The following is an 18,434-nucleotide window of genomic DNA, read 5'->3' as shown; positions in this document are numbered from 1 at the left end:
GGGTTGTAAAGTTGAGCCCTGAATTAGGCTCTGCTCTCAGTGTGTAGTCTGGGGACTCTTTCCCTTTCCCTCTACACCTCCCCTGCACTCACTCACACTCTGTCTCTCGAATAAATACTAAAATAAATAAATAAATCTTTTGGAAAATGTCAATAAAATTAATAAACTTCTAGCCAGATTGACAAGACAAAAAAAGAAAGTGGAAAATTATCATTACCAGGAATGATAGAGGCATATCACCACTGACCCCACATATACCAACATGATAATAAGAGACTGCCACCAAACAATCTATTCACATAAATAAGGTGACTTAAGTGGATCAATTTCTTGACACATGTAAATTTCTAAAACTAATTCAATAATAAATTGATAGCCTGGATAATCTTATCTATTAAAGAAATTGAATTTATACTTTAAAAACCTTCTGAGGTGCCTGGGCATCTACCTTCAGCTCAGGTCATGATCCCAGGGTCCTGGGATGGAGTCCCAAATTGGGCTTTCTGCTCAGCAGGGAGTTTGCCTCTCCCTCTCCCTCTGCTTGTGCTTTCTCTTTCTCTCTTTCTCTCTCCCTCCCTCTCTCCCTCTCTCTCTTTCTCTCTCTCCGATAAGTAAATAAGTAAATAAGTAAATAAATACCTTCCAAAAGGGAAAACTCCAGGCCTAAGTGGTTTCACTGGTGAATTCTATTGAACATTTAATGGAAAAATAACACCAATTCCTCGTAATCTCTTTAGAAAACAGAAAAGTAGAATCACTTCTCAAATCATTATCTGAAGGTAATAGTATCCTCTTATTGAAACCATACAAAAATAATCCAAAAATACACCTGAAACTCCTGTAACACTGTATATTTATTATATTGGTTAAAAATCATAAAAGTAGGGGCGCCTAGGTAGCTCAGTGGGTTAAAGCCTCTGCTTTCGGCTCAGGTCATGATCTCAGGGTCTTGGGATCGAGCCCCACATCGGGCTCTCTGCTCAGCAGGGAGCCTGCTTCTTCCTCCCTCTCTCTGCCTGCCTCTCCGACTACTTAATGATCTCTGTCTGTCAAATAAATAAATAAAATCTTTAAAAAAAATCACAAAAGTAGTACAAGAAAACTACAATCAGACTACAGATCTGGCAATATATAAAAAACTACAGTATTTCTTAGGAACATAAATGCAAACTGGATCCAGCAATATATAAAAAAATAATACATTATGCCAGGTGATTTATCCTGGGAATGCAAGATTGCTTCAGCATTTGATAATTAATCAATATAATGATAGTGGACCAAATTCGTATTTGTTAAAATGAAACTAATGATCATATCCATAGATGTAGAGAAAGCATTTGACAAAATTTAATGTCCATTTTATGTTCAAAGCTGTCAGCAAACTAGAAATAGAAAAGAATCTCTACAAAAATCCTACAGCCAGCTTCATATTTAAAGATGGAAAACTGGGGGCACCTGGGTGGTACAGTCAGTTAAGCATCTGACTCTTGGTTTTCACTCAGGTCATGATCTCAGGGTCGTAGGATCAAGCCCCATGTCAGACTCAGCACAGAGTCTGCTTGATTCTCTCTCCCTCTGATCCTCCTGCCCCCTGCCGCTCTTGCTTCCTCTCTCTCTCTCTCTCTCAATTAAATAAATCTGTAGGGGGGAAAAAGATGGAAAACAGTGCTTTTCTTGTAAGAAGAGAACTAGGTGAGAACATCCACTCTCACCAGTCCTCTAGTCACTGTTACACTGTAAGTCCTAGCAAATGCATTAAGAATAGAAACAGAGGGGTTCCTTGGTGGCTCAGTCTATTGAGTATCTGACTCTTGGTTTCCTCTGAGGTCATGAGCTCAGGGGTCATGGGATTGAGCCTCATGTCTGGCTCAGCACAGAGTCCGCTTGAGATTTTCCTGTCCCTCTCCCCCTGCCCCTCCCCCTGGTTGCACCATGCTCTCTCTCTCTCTCAAATAAATAGAAATTTTTTAAAAAAGAATAGAAAAAGAAATAAAAGTCATTTACCTTGAGAAGGAAGAAATAAAACTATTTGTAGATATTACAATTATATGGATAATTTGAATGAATTTACCAAAAATCTCTTGTGATTAATGAGTTTAACAACATTTCAGGACATAAGATCAGTACACAAAATTTAATCATATTTCTGTATACTAACAACCATCTACTGGAAACTGAAATTTTGAAAAAGCACGGTCTACAATAGCTCTAAAAAGAATAAAATACTCATATCAATCTAACAAAATCTGTACAGGATCTAAAAACAAACGTGATGAAACAAAGATGACCAAATAAAAATACATTTATTCCATAAAATGATATAAAAAGAAACCTTTATAATCCACCACTATTAACATTTTGGTATATATCCTTCCTGATTTTTATGTATATATGTGGTTAAACCAAAATGACTGTTTTGTTTGTTTGTTTGTTTGTTTGTTTGCCACTCCTTTTCTTGAAATGTACTGTGGGGGCGCCTGGGTGACTACCTTCAGCCCAAGTCATGATCCCAGGGGTCCTGGGATTGATTCCTGCTTCCCGCTCCTTGCTCGGTGGGAAGACTGCTGCTCCCCCTGCTTGTGCTCGCTCATGCTCTTTTGCACGCTCTCGCGCTCTCTCTCTCTGACAAATAAGATCTTTTTTTTTTTTTTTTAACTGTTGCACTGTCCTCATAGTTCTGTCGATTTCTATTCCAGTCAATACTTTCTCCACAACTTTACCCTTAGCTTTTCTAGGGAAACCTAACCTTAAAATATTCTTCTTGCTTAAACTTCACCCACCATGAAATTCATGTTTAATTATTATGAAGCTATCATGACTTCAGTTTTCTTAGCAAGGATCTGTGGTAAATATTTGATAATACCAAATCATTGATTTTCTAAAGGTCTAGTAATAATGATAATAACAATTATAGTAATAACAGCTACATTTCACTGAGAGCTCACTACTTTTCTGGCACTGTATTAAGCACTTTAAATCTTAATCTTTCTTGATGACAATTATTGTCCACTTCATCTTAGAGTTGAGGATACTGGGCCTCAGAGAATTAAGTAGCTAAGATTTGTACCCAGGCCTAACTCCAGAGTTACATTTTTTTTTTAAGGTTTTATTTATTTGAGAGAGAGAGAGCATATACACACAAGCTGAGGGCAGGGACAGAGGGAAAGGGACACTCAGATTCTTCACTGAGCCTGATGCAAGGCTGATCTCAGGACCCCAAAATCAAGATCATGACCTGAGCCAAAGCAGGCACTTAACCAGTTGAGCCCACAAAGTTATATTCTTAAGCACGCTCTGCTGTACTACCTCTCTAAAGATATGTTATAGGCAAACAGTGAATCATGGAATACTACATCAAAAACTAATGATCTACTGTGTGATGACTAACATAACATAATTTAAAAAATAATAAATAAATAAAAGATGTCTTTTAAATCCATGTCTTTAACTGTTTTCAGTGTAATTCAGTATTGATTTTTGAAACAAATTAATACTGTTAATTTAATTCCTGATAGATGAATATCAATGTGAGTCAGATAAGTCAGTCTTACCGCTTGTCTTTTTGAAAACTGTAAAACTTGGGGCACCCGGGTGGCTCAGTCGGTTGGGTGTCTGCCTTCGGCTTGGGTCATGGTCCCGGGGTCCTGGGATCAAGCCCCATATCGGGCTCCCTGCTGAGCTCCCTGCTTCTCCCTCTCCTCCCCACTTGTGCTTTCCATCACTATCACTGTCACTATCTCTCTCTCTCAAATAAATAAAATTTTTTAGAAAACTATAAAACTTGAATTTCAGGGCTTAACGTTATATCCTGATAGAACCTATTATTAGGGTCTATATTATCCTGAAAACTGGACTAAGTGTGTGAATTCATTTGCTAATAACTAGGATGTTTTTCAGAGAGCAGCAGTCCAAATGATGAAATTTTTCATTGTGAGAGATTTGCCCCTGTAGATTTCTTTTGTCTTTGGCATTTCTTTTCCGGTCCCCAGTATTAGTATGGATGCGGTTACTCTTCCTTCTGCTGTATTTTTTTTTTTTAAGATTTTATTTATTTATTTGACAGACAGAAATCACAAGTAGGCAGAGAGGCAGGCAGAGAGAGAGGAGGAAGCAGGCTCCCTGCTGAGCAGAGAGCCCGATGTGGGGCTCAATCCCAAGACCCTGGGATCATGACCTGAGCCAAAAGCAGAGGCTTTTAACCTACTGAGCCACCCAGGCGTCCCCCTTCTGCTGTATTTTAAGCATGAGTCTCATTCCATTGCCTTAAAAACCAAAGGGTCCCAAAGGAAGATCATTTTATTTGACTGTATGACGTTAATAATTCTGAGTTTCTGTAAAAAATTCTGTATTGAGGTACGTTACACTTTTGAAGTTCTTCACATGTTTAATTTTTTAAGTTTTACAAAATACAGATAAACTATAGTTAGAATCATATGCTTCATTAAAGAAAGTTATTCTAATGGAACAAGAAAGTACTGTTGGGTTACCAGCTTCTTTCCTTTACTGCATGGTTTTTTTGGGTCAGGTTTTTAAAATTCTTTAAATAAATGATTCAATGCTATTATTTATTGCTGTTTCAGGAATTTTTTGTGGAACCATTTACTAGAAAAGCACGGCAAGAGAACTTGAGGTATAATAATACACTTAAACAACTTAGCAGCCAACAGTTAATCACTCTGAGACGCTGGAAGGCAGTACAGCTCTACCTCACATCTGAAAGGGGACCTTGGGCTAAAAGGTAGGAGGATATTATTTATCAAATAACCCTTTTTTCTTTAGAACTCCTGCCTAGAACTTTTTGAGCCAGTGACCTCTCCAATCCGATTTTTAAAACATTCAACTTATAAAAAATTGCGTTTAATTAATTTGGTTTTCTTTTTGTGAATTACAGGTCTGGAATGTTTAGAGCTTTGTATATATGTTTTTCACATGGAGTTACTTCCCTTCCTTTTACCCTGTCATGTAGAACTTAAGTCTTAAATCTGTCTTCCTGATACTGCCTCTTTGAGCTAGTTAGTGATGTTATGTGTTTCACTATTTTACAATTTACTTGATCCTAAGTCACATACGTTTTGCTGAATTACATATATATATATAAAATAATGTAAAATGTAATATATATATATATATATATATATATATATATATATAAAATACACCCCTTTTATTGCGGTAAAGTACACATAATACAAACTTTACCATTTTAGCCATTTAAAAATATCCAATTTAGTGACATTAAGTACATTCATAGTGTACAATCATTACCACTGTCTAGCTTCAGAACATTTTCATTACTGCATAAAGAAACCCTGGACCTGTTAGGCAATCATTCTCTATTCCTTTACCCAGCTCCTGGCAACCACCAGTCCATTTTCTTTCTCTCTGAATGTGTGTATTCTTGATACTTTATATAAATAGAGTCATATAATATGTGGCCTTAATCCTTTCACTTAGCATTATGTTTTCATTGTATTGTAGCATGTATCAGTACTTCTTTTTTAATGGCCATATAATATTCCATTGTGTGGATATTCCACATTTTGTCTCTTCATTCACCAGATGATAGACATTTGGGTTTTCCATATAGCTATTATAAATAGTACTGCTATGAACATTTGTGAACAAGTGTTTGTGTCAGTATTTTTTTAATTTCTTATTTTTAAGATTTTATTTATTTGAGAGAGAAGAGATCATGAGTGGGGTCTGGGGCAGAGGGAGAAGTAGGCTCCACCCTGAGCAGGGAGCCTGATGCAGGGCCAGGACTCCAGGATCATGACCTGAGCTAAAGGCATATGCTTAACCAACTGAGCCACCCAGGCACCCCTCAACATCTGTTTTTTAATTCCTTTAAGAAAGTATACACGTACAAATAAAATTGCTAAGTCATGAGATAATCCAGTGTCTAACTTACCGAGAAATTGCCAATTGTCCATAGAAACTGCATTATTTAACATTCCCATCAGCATTGTTTGCGGGTTCTAGTTTCTCCACAGCCTTACCAGTGCTTGTAAATTTTTTCCAGTTTTTTAAATTATGACTGTCCTTGTAGATGTAAAGTGGTATCATATGATTTTTTTATTTGTATTTCCTAATGACCAGTGACATTGAGTATCTTTTCATGCACTTGTTGGCTATTTGTATATCTTTTTGAAGAAATGTGTATTCAAGTTCTTTGCCCATTTTTAAATGAGATTGTTTGACATTTTATGGTTGAATTGTAAGAGTTCTTTTTCTCAATAATAGACCCTTACCAGATATGTGATTTGTAAATATGTAGGTTATCTTTTCACTTTCTTGGTAGTTGCCTCTGGTATACGAATTTTTTTAAATTTCAAAGTCCAATTTATCTCTTTTTTTCCTTTTGTTGTTTGTTTTTGATATAATATCTAAGAAACCATTCCCAAATCCAGGTAATAAAATTTGCTCCGGTCTTTTCTTCTAAAGGTTTTAGCTCTTATATTTAGATCAATTATATTCTCGTTATTTGTGGTAAAATTATTTTACTTTGAATACTGTATTAGAATAAATTCATTGTATAGCTAATTAAGAACTTCCATTGAGCAGTTAAAGAGGAAAAGATACCAGGCTATAAGTGTGAAGATTTATGTTCAATTCTTATTTCTGATACCTGCAAACAACTTGGCATCTCAGGCAAATAATTTAGCCTGTCTTAGGTTCTTCATGTAAAAACCGCAGCTGTGCATATCCACACTGGTTTTCTTTCAGGGTTCTTTGGGTCAAACGAGATAATGAATGTGTTTTTATAAAATGGTGCTAAACAAATGCAAAATTCCTGATACTTTCTTATTCTATTTCAATCAACCAATCTTTATAACTTCAAGCTAAGTAATTTTACTTGTTTACTTATGAATATTCATAGGAAGCAAAGTCCAATTCACTGGAAACTAGCTAATGTAGAAAATTACTCCCGCATGAGACTTAAATTGGTGCCAAATTATAACTTCAAAACTCATGAAGACGCTAGTGCATTGAGAGATAATCTAGGTGAGTCCTGATGCTTGTTTATTTGTTATCTTAGTGAGGGTATTGGTGGGTTGGTATTGTTTTTGTTAATTGTTTCAGAATTGCTTACTCAGGAATGAAGGGGGCCATTTTGTTTTCAAAATGTTAAGATACTATTTACAAAGCTTTGGCGTACAGAAATTAGTTGATACTTAAAGGGTTGTAAAGGTTAAATTCTGTTACCTTTGGCCTAAATCTAAGATGAATTACTGTATGAATTAATTGTAATTTTTCAAAGAAAAACATAATTATAATCCTAAAATGATACTGTAGTTTATGTGCAATGTACTATCTCTTGTATCCATTGTTGTATATTGAAACAGTGTTTCTTTTCCCTTAGTCTGCTTACCTTGATTGAGGCTAATGTTAGATATATTTAGAATTCTTAGCAATGCTTTCGATCTTTGTTTTATAACCTGTTCTTTTGAAACCTTTAGTATCTTAGATGGGCCAATGCCTTTTTCTAGAGAAAAGTACAAAAACACATAGCTTAGCAGTATTTCGAAACAGATTTCAAAGAGTCTCTACAACTCTTTAGGAAACCCCGCCTTTCTAACCATCTGAGTTCATATTTCCCTTTTTGAAGACAGATCTGTGAAATACCCAAAATATTGACTGTCGAGTCATTGGCAGTCATATGTGTACTAACTTGCTTTATCATAGCTACCTTGTGTTCAGTGACTAAGTTTTAGATGAAATTCAAGTACTAGTTTTTAAGTCTTTTTAAAGTTGCCTTAATATATTGGCCAATACAGTTGATGCCATAAATTAATCCAGAGTGCATTCTGTGATGCCTGGCATTTACAGTCTTACATCCTAAAAAAAATCAGATGCAGTAACTCATTTCCTTTAATGCAAAATAATGGCCCTACCCTACCCATGAAAGAAACTCTAAGAGTATCTTATATATGAAGTCACTTGCTTACAGCTTGTTCTCCCTGTACGTATCTTGAGACAATTATACTTTCTCTACTCCTTGAAATTTTACTACACTTATCACTCAGCAAATATCTTTGGTGAATGACTTGAATCTAGTAATTCTTAAAGAATAGTGTCCCCTATTGTTTTCTTCTTTTTTTGTGAAGAAATTCCTCCCAGGAAATTTCCTGTTCCTCTTCCTCTCCTCACCCCTTTATACTGGTACACAGATACAATTTTATGTCCCTTCTTCTTGGTTTTAAATAAATCTAGGAAAACTCGTGTTCTTTCTTTTATTCATTTCTCAGTTTTTCTCCTTACCTAATTTTCAAATATACCCCAAGTATAATAGTGACAAAAAGATAGTACAGAAGAAACAAAAATTCGTAGTGTTATCAATCTCTAAAGCTCTTTAAAGTTTCCGAAGTATCCTTCAGAAGTAATTGTAAAATGTTCTACCTGCTCCTTATTTTTGTCTGTACGTATTTTCATCAGCTGCCAGAATTCATAGTATTTTAAAAATATTTTCTTATTTTGTTTTGTTTAACATACCCCAGTACTGCTTTGCAAGCATCCCATTGCAAATGTGCAGAATAGTTTTTACATTGTGGGCTAAACTACAAAATTAACTATTATCTGTAACATTTTTGATGAGAAATTCATTGTGAATTAAACAAGTGATTTGTAAAGTATCTTTTGGAGCACAACCACCTACAAATTATGGGATTTAAATAGTTAGTGGGGCGCCTGGGTGGGTAGCTTAGTGGCTTAAGCCTCTGCCTTTGGCTCAGCGCATAGTCTCAGGGTCCTGGAATCAAGCCCCACATCAGGCTCTCTGCTCAGCAGGGAGCCTGCTTCCCCCACCCCCCTCTGCCTGCCTCTCTGCTGAGTTGTGATCTCTCTCTCTCTCTCTGTCAGACAAATAAATAAAATATTTTTTGAAAAAAATATTTGGTTTTAGAGAAAAAAATGGTTTTGTTTGTTTTTTTGTTTGTTTTGGTTTGGTTTGGGTTTTAGAGAAATTTTTTTGCTCTTACTTCTTCATTAGAAATACTCTTTCCTGAGTATTTGCAACAACGTATTTTTAGTCCTTACACCGTTTCTATTATCTCTGAACTTAGGTAGTAATCCTCCTGTATAAGTATATATTTTTTTCTAGCGCTGGTGCTTAACCTCCAACTTTTTTTGTTTCTTTGTTTTTTTTACCAATTTTTAGTCTTCTTTTCTTGGTCACCTTTTAAATGATTATGTTCCCTGATCCATACCATTTTGCCTTTTACTTACGCTTTCTGTGAAGTGGTGATTTCATGACCTTACCAGTGTATATGAAATGATGCTTTCTCACCTGTATTTCTAATTCTTACCTGCCTTTTGAACTTTAGACCAAGGTTTCCAATTGCATGTCTGCCTGTTGGGATACCTCTTCCACAGACACCTCCATATAAAAGTTCTGAAACTGAATTCGTTATCTTGCTCATTTGTCTACCCCTCACCCTAGACTCTGCTTTTCTTGTATCTTGGTTGTAGTTTTATTTTCTCCATCTATTAGTTTCTCAGAATCATTAATATTAACCATGAATCTATCCTTATCCCTCCTAATCCCCTACACATAATAGGTATAATGTCCTGTTAATTCTCCCTTACACATCTTTTGAATGTTTTTTCTTATTTTCATTCCCTTTGCTGTTGCCATGGCTTAGCTTAGTGCTACCTTTTCCTAAAATTAACAGTAGTTTCCCAGCTGGCCTCTTAGCCTGACATGTTTTCCATCCTCATTTTATTCACCAATCTTCCTTTAAAAAAAAAAAAAATTGAGAGGCGGAGAGCACAAGCTGGGGGGAGGAGTAGGCTCCCCAGTGAACAGGGAGCTTGCCCTGGGGCTCCAACCCAGGACCCTGGGATCATGACCTGAGCCAAAGGCAGAGGCTTTAACCCACTGAGCCACCCAGGTGCCCCTCATTCACCAATCTTATCAAATTTTGAACTTAAACCCTTAATGTAGTAATGTCATTCATCTACATAAAGTCTGTTTTCTATTTGTGTCGGATTATCTAGATTCCTTATTTTCAGTTTTCATTGCATATTCTCATGTGCTTTGTTTAATTAAGTGTTTAACAATAAATTTTGGCATACAAAATAAATTAGGCTACATGAAGAAACATGTTCAATAAAAATAGTAAATTGTTCTAGGAAAAGTGTGAGCAGTACCTCCCTAGGTATAAGCAAAGGTGTGATCAAAGCAGATTTACATAGATGTAAAATGTACAAAATGCCTTTGTACATTATGTTGACTCATTTTTATGTCTGAGCAATGATACCATTTGAAAAACTAAGGGAGGATTTGTCATCTTTATAATGTTTTGTTACTTAGGGTTTTTTTGTTTTGTTTTGTTTTCTTCTTTTTCATAAGGGAGGGGTGGAAGGGCAGAGGAACAGAGAGAATCTTAACAAGGCTTCACTAGTATGAATTATTTTTATTTCCCACAACTGAAATATCTTTATTCATAGTTACATACATAAATTTTTCCCAGTCCTACCTATAAATTATGCAGCAGTTATTTTTATTACTATTCTTATGTTACTCTTATGTAACATAAGAACATATTCTTATGTTACTCAGGTTATTACTATTCTTATGTTACTCAAGTACTTATGTTACTTGAGAAGTGGATGTATAATAATGATAGCTGCCGTTTTTCTTATACTCACTGTGATGTGATGTATCCCCATTTCACAGTTAAGAAAGCAGATTCAGAGGAGTCACCTGGTTAATAAGTGGTAGAACAGAATCTGAATTTAAGTTTACCACTTCACAGCCTTCATTCATCCCATTATACTAGCCCTGCCTTCTTATAAAATGTATAGTTTATAAAATGTATTACATTTATTGCATATATTTGTATCCAGAATTACTTATTAAATTTCATGTGCACCAGAAAAAAAAAAAAAAAAACTTTAGCTCTTGGGTTATGTATTCTCTTCCAATTAAAGATAATTTGTCATCTTCTTTCTTAATGTTTCCTTAGTACAAATACAAAGTAAGGATAGTTCTATTGAGTTAATACAGTGAGAATAATTCTTTCTGTGACTTATTGGCATACTTTAGAACTAAAGAGATTACTTGGCCCATGTTGAAATATAAATAATACCATCATTAAAATAGATAACATATTTTTAAAACATTTATTCCTTTTATTATACATGTAATAGTTTTTAAGATCACAAATAACCTAGATTACTCTAAATCATGTATAAAAACTTTTCTGTAGTAAACTGAGGTTTTCCCCTAAGATTTATTTAAGAGAGGGGTGCCTAGGTGGCTCAGTCATTGGGCAGCTGTCTTCGGCTAGGGTCGTGATCCCAGGGTCCTGGGATCAAGCCCTGCATTGGGCTCCCTGCTTGGCAGGAAGCCTGCTTCTCCCTCTCCCACTCCCCTTGCTTGTGTTCCCTCTCTCGCTGTGTCTCTGTCAAAAAAAATAAATAAAATCTTAAAAAAATAAAGATTTATTTGAGAGAGAGTTCATGAGTACAGGGGCGGGGGCAGAGGTTTGAGGAGCAGAGGGAGAGAGAGAGAATCCCAAGTATACTCACCTCTGGGCACAGAGCCCCACACAGTGCTCAATCCCACAACCCCACCTGAGCCTAAACCAAGAGCCGACGCATAACCAACTGAGTCACCCAGGGACCCAGTACATTGCTTTTTTATCTTAGAAAATGTTAAGTCCTTCTTAGTTTTTTTCCAGTTTTATTAAGATATAATTGACATACAGTACTGTGTAAGGTGTAGAGTGTAATGACTTGAGATATGCACATATTGCAAAATGATCAGAGCAGTATACACTTAACATCTATCACATCATTACAAAATTTTTTTTCCTTATGATGAGACCTTTTAGGATCTCTTGTAGCAACTTTCAGCTATGCCATATAGCATTGTTAACTGGTCCTTATGCCCATTATATGCCCAATACTTTATTATCTTACAACTGGAAGTTTATACCTTTTGACTCCTTCACCCAATTCCCCTGCCCTTCTCCTTTACTTAAAATACACATTATTATTATTATGTAATTAATAGTCAGGAATTATAGAAGGCCTGTAATAAGATTTTTTTTTACTGTGTTTAATGGATATGTTGTATTTATTTAAACAGGTATCCAACACTCACAGCCTTCCAGTGATTCATTGCTTTTGGAAGTAGTGAAACAAGTAAAAGTTAGCAATATGGAGGAGGATAAATTAGACCTTCCTGAAGACGACTTAACAGCCAGAGTAAATACGTATGTATAAGTATTTGAAAGAATTAAAAATTATTTTGTTCTGAAAAATGGGCCTATAAAATTGTGGAAGATATTTGCTTATAATCCTAAGTACATTGACCCTGAATAATAAAAGTTTGAACTGCATGGGTCCACATATATACAATTTTTTTCAGTAAATACTGTATATTTGCAATTTAATTCAGTATAGTACTATAAATGTATTTTCTGAGTAATTTACTTAAAAACATTTTCTTTTCTCTAGCTTACTTTATTATAAGAATTCAATATGTATTATTGACTGTGTATATTATTGGTAAGGCTTCTGGTCAACAGTAGGCAATCAAAAGTTAAATTTTTAGGGAGTCAGATTTATTCATGGATTTTTGACTACACGGGGTTCAGTGCCACTAACCCCTGCATTATTGAAGGTCAACTGTATTTCCAGCATCGATCTGTTACTGCTGTGTCAGCTGTTAAGTGTCTATCAGTATTAACAGAAAATATATTAATTTCCTTAACTCTCCTTTGTGTTATTATTGTCATCAATATAGGCTTTCATATTTTTTTTTAAAGATTTTATTTATTTATTTGACAGAGAGAGATCACAAGTGGACAGAGAAGCAGGCAGAGAGAGAGAGAGAGAGAGAGGGAAGCAGGCTCCCTGCTGAGCAGAGAGCCCGATGCGGGACTCAATCCCAGGACCCTGAGATCATGACCTGAGCCGAAGGCAGCGGCTTAACCCACTGAGCCACCCAGGCGCCCCTAGGCTTTCATATGTTTTAACCCCAATAATACAGTTTATTTTTTACTATATTTTTAAATTTAAATTCAATTAATTAACATATAGCATATTATTAGTTTCGAGGTAGAGTTCAGTGATCTATCAGTCTTATATAATACACAGTGCTCATTCCATCACATGCTCTCCTTAATGGCCCATCACCTAGTTGCACCATCCCCCCCTTCACCTCCCCTCCAGCAACCCTCCGTTTGTTTCCTATAATTAAGAGTCTTACAGTTTGTCTCCCTCTCTGATTGTCTTGTTTTACTTTTCCCTCCCTTCCCCCATGATCCTCTATTTAGTTTCTTAAATTCCACATATGAGTGAGATCATACGTTGTCTTTCTCTGATTTACTTACTTCACTTAGCATAATACCTTCTAGTTCTATCCACATCGTCACAAATAGCAAGATTTCATTTCTTGATGGCTGAGTACTATTCCATTCTCTATCTATACACCACATCTTCTTTATCCACTCATCAGTTGTTGAACATTTGGGTTCTTATTAGTTTGGCTATTGAGGACATTGCTGCTATAAACATGGGGTGCAGGTGCCCCTTCAGGTCACTACATTTATATCATTGGGGTAAATACCTAGTGCAGTTGCTGGGTTGTAGGGTAGCTCCATTTTCAGCTTTTTGAGGAACCTCCATACAGTTTTCCAGAGTGACTGTACCAGCTTGCATTCCCATGAAGTGTCAGAGGGTTCCCTTTTCTCCACATCCCTGCCAACATCCGTTGTTTCCTGACTTGTTAATTTGAGCCATTCTGACTGGTGTGAGGTGGTATCTCATTGTGGTTTTGATTTGTATTTCCCTGATGGCAAGTGATGTGGAGCATTTTTTCATGGGTCTGTTGGCCTTTTGTATGTCTTCTTTGGAGAAATATCTGTTCGTGTCTTCTGCCCATTTCTTGATTTGACTAGTTCTTTGGGTGTTGAGTTTGGTAAGTTCTTTACAGATTTTTGATAGTAGCCCTTTATCTGATAAATACGTTTATCTGATAAGACATTTGCAAATATCTTCTCCCATTCTGTTGGTTGTCTTTGGATTTTGTTCCCTTTGCTGGCAAAAGTTTTTTATCTTGATGAAATCCTAATTTTCATTTTTGCCTTTATTCCCCTTCCCTTTGGAGACCTGTCTAGGTCACAGAGGTTGCTGCCTGTGTTTTCCTCTAGGATTCTCATGGATTCCTGTCTTACATTTAGGTCTTTCTTCCATTTTTAATTTATTTCTATTTATTGTGTAAGAAAGTGACCCAGTTTCATTCTTCTGCATATGGCTGTCCAATTTTCCAACACCATTTGTTGAACAGACTTTTTTCCATTGGATATTCTTTCCTACTTTGTTAAAGATTAGTTGACCGTAGAGTTGAGGGTCCATTTCTGGGTTCTCTCTTCTATTCCACTGATCTATGTGTCTGTTTTTGTGCCAGTACCATATTGTCTTAATGACTACAGCTCTGTAATAGAGCTTGAAGTTGGAATTGTGAGGTCACCAGCTTTTTTTTCTTTTTCAACCTTCCTTTGGCTATTTGGGGTCTTTTCTGATTCCATACAAATTTTAGAATCATTTGTTCCACCTCTGTGAAAAAAGTTGATGGTATTTTGATAGGCACCTTGAATATATAGGTGGCATAAACATTTTAATATTTTTTCCTCCAATCCATGAGCATGGAATTTTTTCCATTTCTTTGTGTCTTCCTCAATTTCATGACTACTTTATAGTTCTCTGAGTACAGATTCCTTTACTCTTTGGTGAGGTTTATTCCTAGGTATCTTATGATTTTGGGTGCAATTGTAAATGGGACTGACTCCTTAATTTCTCTTTCTTCTGTTTCATTATTAGTCTATAGAAATGCAATTGATTTCTGTGCATTGATTTTATATCCTGCCAATTTGTTGAATTCCTGCATGAGATCTAACAATTTTGGGGTGGAGTCTTCTGGGTTTTCCACACAGAGTGGAAGACTGAGAGTTTGTCATCTGCGAAGGGTGAGAGTTTGACTTCTTTGCCAGTTTGGATGCCTTTTATTTCTTTTTGTTGTCTGATTGCTAAAGCTAGGACATCTAATACTATGTTGAACAGTGGTGGTAGTGGACATTCCAGTCATGTTTCTGACCTTAGAGAAAAGCTGTCAGGTTTTCCCCATTAAGAATGACATTTGCTGTAGGCTTTTCTTACATGGATTTTATGATCTTGAGGTATGTTTACTCTCTCCTGATACTGTGAAGAGTTTTAGTCAAGAAAGGATACTGTACTTTGTCAGATTTCTTTTTCTGCATCATTTGAGAGGATCATATGGTTCTTGTCCTTTCTTTTATTAATGTAGTGTATCACATTGATTTGTGGATGTTGAACCACCCTTGCAGCCCAGGAGTAAGTCCCGCTTGGTCATGGTGAATAATCCTTTTAATGTGCTTTTGGATCCTATTGGCTAGTATGTTGCTGAGAATTCTGTGTTCATCAGGGATATTGGTTTATAATTGTCCTTTTTGTCAGGGTCTTTGTCTGACCTTGGGATCAAGGTAATATTGCCCTCGTAGAAAGAGTTTGGAAGTTTTCCTTCCATTTGTATGTTTCATGTCTTCAGAGGAATAGGTATTAATTTTTCTTTAAATGTTTTGTAGGACTCCCGTAGGAAGCCATCTGGCCCTGGGCTCTTTTTTGTTGGGAGATTTTTGATTACTCCTTCAATTTCCTTTCTGGTTATGGGTCTGTTTAGGTTTTCTGTTTCTTCCAGTTTCAGTTTTGGTAGTTTACATCTCTAGGGATGCATCCATTTTTTCCAGATTGTCTAATTTGTTGGCATACAGTTGCTCATAGTATATTCTTTTAATTGTCTTTGTTGTTGGTTGTGCTCTCTCATTTTTCATTCATGATTTTATTTATCTGGGTCCTGTCTCGTCTCTTTTTGATAAGTCTGGCCAGGGGGTTATCGGTCTTATTAATTCTTTCAAAGAACCAGCTCCTAGTTTCGTAGATCTGGTATACGGTTCTTTTCATTGATTTCAGCTCTAATCTTTATTTTCTTCTCCTGATGGGTTTAGGCTTTATTTGCTCTTCTTTCTCCAGCTCCTACAGGTATAAGTTAGGTTGTGTATTTGAGACCTTTCTTGTTTCTTAAGAAAAGCTTGTACTGCTCTGTACTTCCCTCTTAGGACTGCCTTTGCTGCATCCCAAAGATTTTGAACAGTTGTGTTTTCATTTTCATTTGTTTCCATGAATTTTTAAAATTCTTTAATTTTCTGGCTGATCCATTCATTGTTTAGTAGGATGCTCTTTAGCCTCCATGTATTTGAGTTCTTTCCAAATTTCCTCTTGTAATTGAGTTGAAGTTTCAAAGCATTGTGGTCTGAAAGTGTGCAGGGAATAATCTCAGTCTTTTGGTACCAGTTGAGACCTGATTTGTGACCCAGTGTGTGGTTTTTTCTGGAGAATGTTCCGTGTGCACTCGAGAAGATGTGTATTCTGTTCTTTAGGATGGAATACTCTGAATATATCTGTGAAGTCCATCTGGTCCAATATGTCATATAAAGTCCTTCTTTCCTTGTTGATCTTCTGCTTAGACAAGGATTGCTTGTCCCTTGCGGTAAGTAAGTAAGTACTTGCTGTAAGTTAGTCCCTCACTATTATTGTATTCTTTAATTTTGTTATTAATTGGCTTACATAATTGTCTGCTCCCATGTTAGGGGCGTAAGTATTTACAATTATTAGATCTTCTTGTTAAACAGACCCTTTAATTATGATACAGTGTCCTTCCTCACCACTTAGTACAGTCTTTGGGTTAAAATCTAATTTGTCTGGTACAAGGATTGCTTCCCCAGCTTTCTTTTGATGTCCATTAGCATGATAAATGGTTTTCCACCCCGCACTTTCAGTCTGGGGGTTTCTTTGGGTCTAAAATGAGTCTCTTGCAGATAGCATATTGATGGGTCTTGCTTTTTTTTTTTTTTTAATTTTTTAAATTTTTTATAAACATATAATATATTTTTATCCACAGGGGTACAGGTCTGTGAATTGCCAGGTTTACACACTTCACAGCACTCACCATAGCACATACCCTCCCCAATGTCCATAACCCCACTTCCCTCTCCTAACCCCCCTCCCCCCAGCAACCCTCAGTTTGTTTTGTGAGAATAAGAGTCACTTATGGTTTGTCTCCCTCCCAATCCCATCTTGTTCATTTACTCTTCTCCTACCCCCTTAACCCACCATGTTGCATCTCTTCTCCCTCATATCAGGGAGATCATATGATAGTTGTCTTTCTCCGATTGACTTATTTCGCTAAGCATGATACCCTCTAGTTCCATCCACGTTGTTGCAAATGGCAAGATTTCATTGGGTCTTGCTTTTTTATCCAATTTGATACCCTGTGTCTTTTGACAGGAAGCATTTAGCCTATTTACATTGAGAGTAACTATTGAAAGATAGGAATTTAGTGCCATTGTATTACCTGTACAGTCAGTGTTTCCTGTATATTGTCTCTGTTTCTGGTCTGTGTTACTTTTGGGGTCTCTTTTCTCTTAAAGGATCCACTTTAATATTTGTTGCAGGGCTGGTTTAGTTTCTGTTCGTCCTGGAAGTTTTTTATCTCCTTCTATTTTGAATGATAGCCTTGTCGGACAAAGTATTCTTGGATTTCTTATAAGGAAGGTCTGTATTTTTCTCCTTTAGCACCCTGAATATATCATGCCAGTCCTTTCTGGCCTGCCAGGTCTCTGTGGATAGGACTGCTGACAGTCTAATGTTTCTGCCATTGTAGGTTTTTTTTTTTTTAATAAAATTTTAATTTATTTGGACTTATCATTTTTTTAATTATGTTCGATTAGCCACTGGATAGTACACCATTAGTTTTTGACATAGTGTTCAGTGATTCAATAGTTGTGTATAACACCCAGCACTCTACCCTTGTAGTTTACGGACCTTTTGTCCCGAGCTGCTTTCAGGGTTTCCTTTTTGTCTCTGAGTTTTGCAAGCTACACTACTATATGTTCAGATGTGGACCTATTTTTATTGATTTAGAAGGGGGATTCTCTGTGCCTCCTGGAGTTCAATGTCTGTTTCCTTCCCCAGATAGGGACGTTCTCCACTATAATTTGTTCCAATATACCTTGTGCCCCCCCCCCATCTTTTGTCTTCTTCTGGGATCCCTATTATTCTAATATTGTTTTGCTTTATCACTTATCTCTCAAATTCTCCTCTGTGATCAAGTAGTTTTTTATCTCTCTTTTTCTCAGCTTCTCTCCATCATTTTGTCTTCTGTATCACTAATTCTCCCTTCTGTCTCATTTATCCTAGTAGTTAGAGCCTCCATTTTTTATTGTATCTCATTAATAGCCTTTTTAATTTCAACTTGGTTATATTTAATTCTTTCATTTTTTCAGAAAGGGATTTTCTAGTGTCTTCTGTGCTCTTTTCAAGCATATCTTGTATCTTTATAATCATTA

At 36.2% G+C, this 18,434-nt stretch overlaps 1 protein-coding gene across 1 annotated transcript in view; it reads left to right on the top strand.

Annotated features, from left to right (window-relative positions):
- Nucleotides 1-18,434, top strand: part of NBEAL1 (neurobeachin like 1) — a 187,229-nt gene that overhangs the window by 106,426 nt on the left and 62,369 nt on the right. The window contains exons 34-36 of the mRNA XM_032860042.1: nt 4,581-4,738; nt 6,881-7,005; nt 12,095-12,221. Coding sequence (XP_032715933.1) covers nt 4,581-4,738; nt 6,881-7,005; nt 12,095-12,221 — 410 coding nt within the window. The remainder of the gene's footprint in view (nt 1-4,580; nt 4,739-6,880; nt 7,006-12,094; nt 12,222-18,434) is intronic.

Source organism: Lontra canadensis, unplaced genomic scaffold (genome assembly GCF_010015895.1).
Source record: "Lontra canadensis isolate GAN:19392208 unplaced genomic scaffold, GSC_riverotter_1.0 scaffold18, whole genome shotgun sequence".
NCBI lineage: Eukaryota > Metazoa > Chordata > Mammalia > Carnivora > Mustelidae > Lontra > Lontra canadensis.
This window is presented reverse-complemented; position numbering and strand designations above follow the sequence as displayed.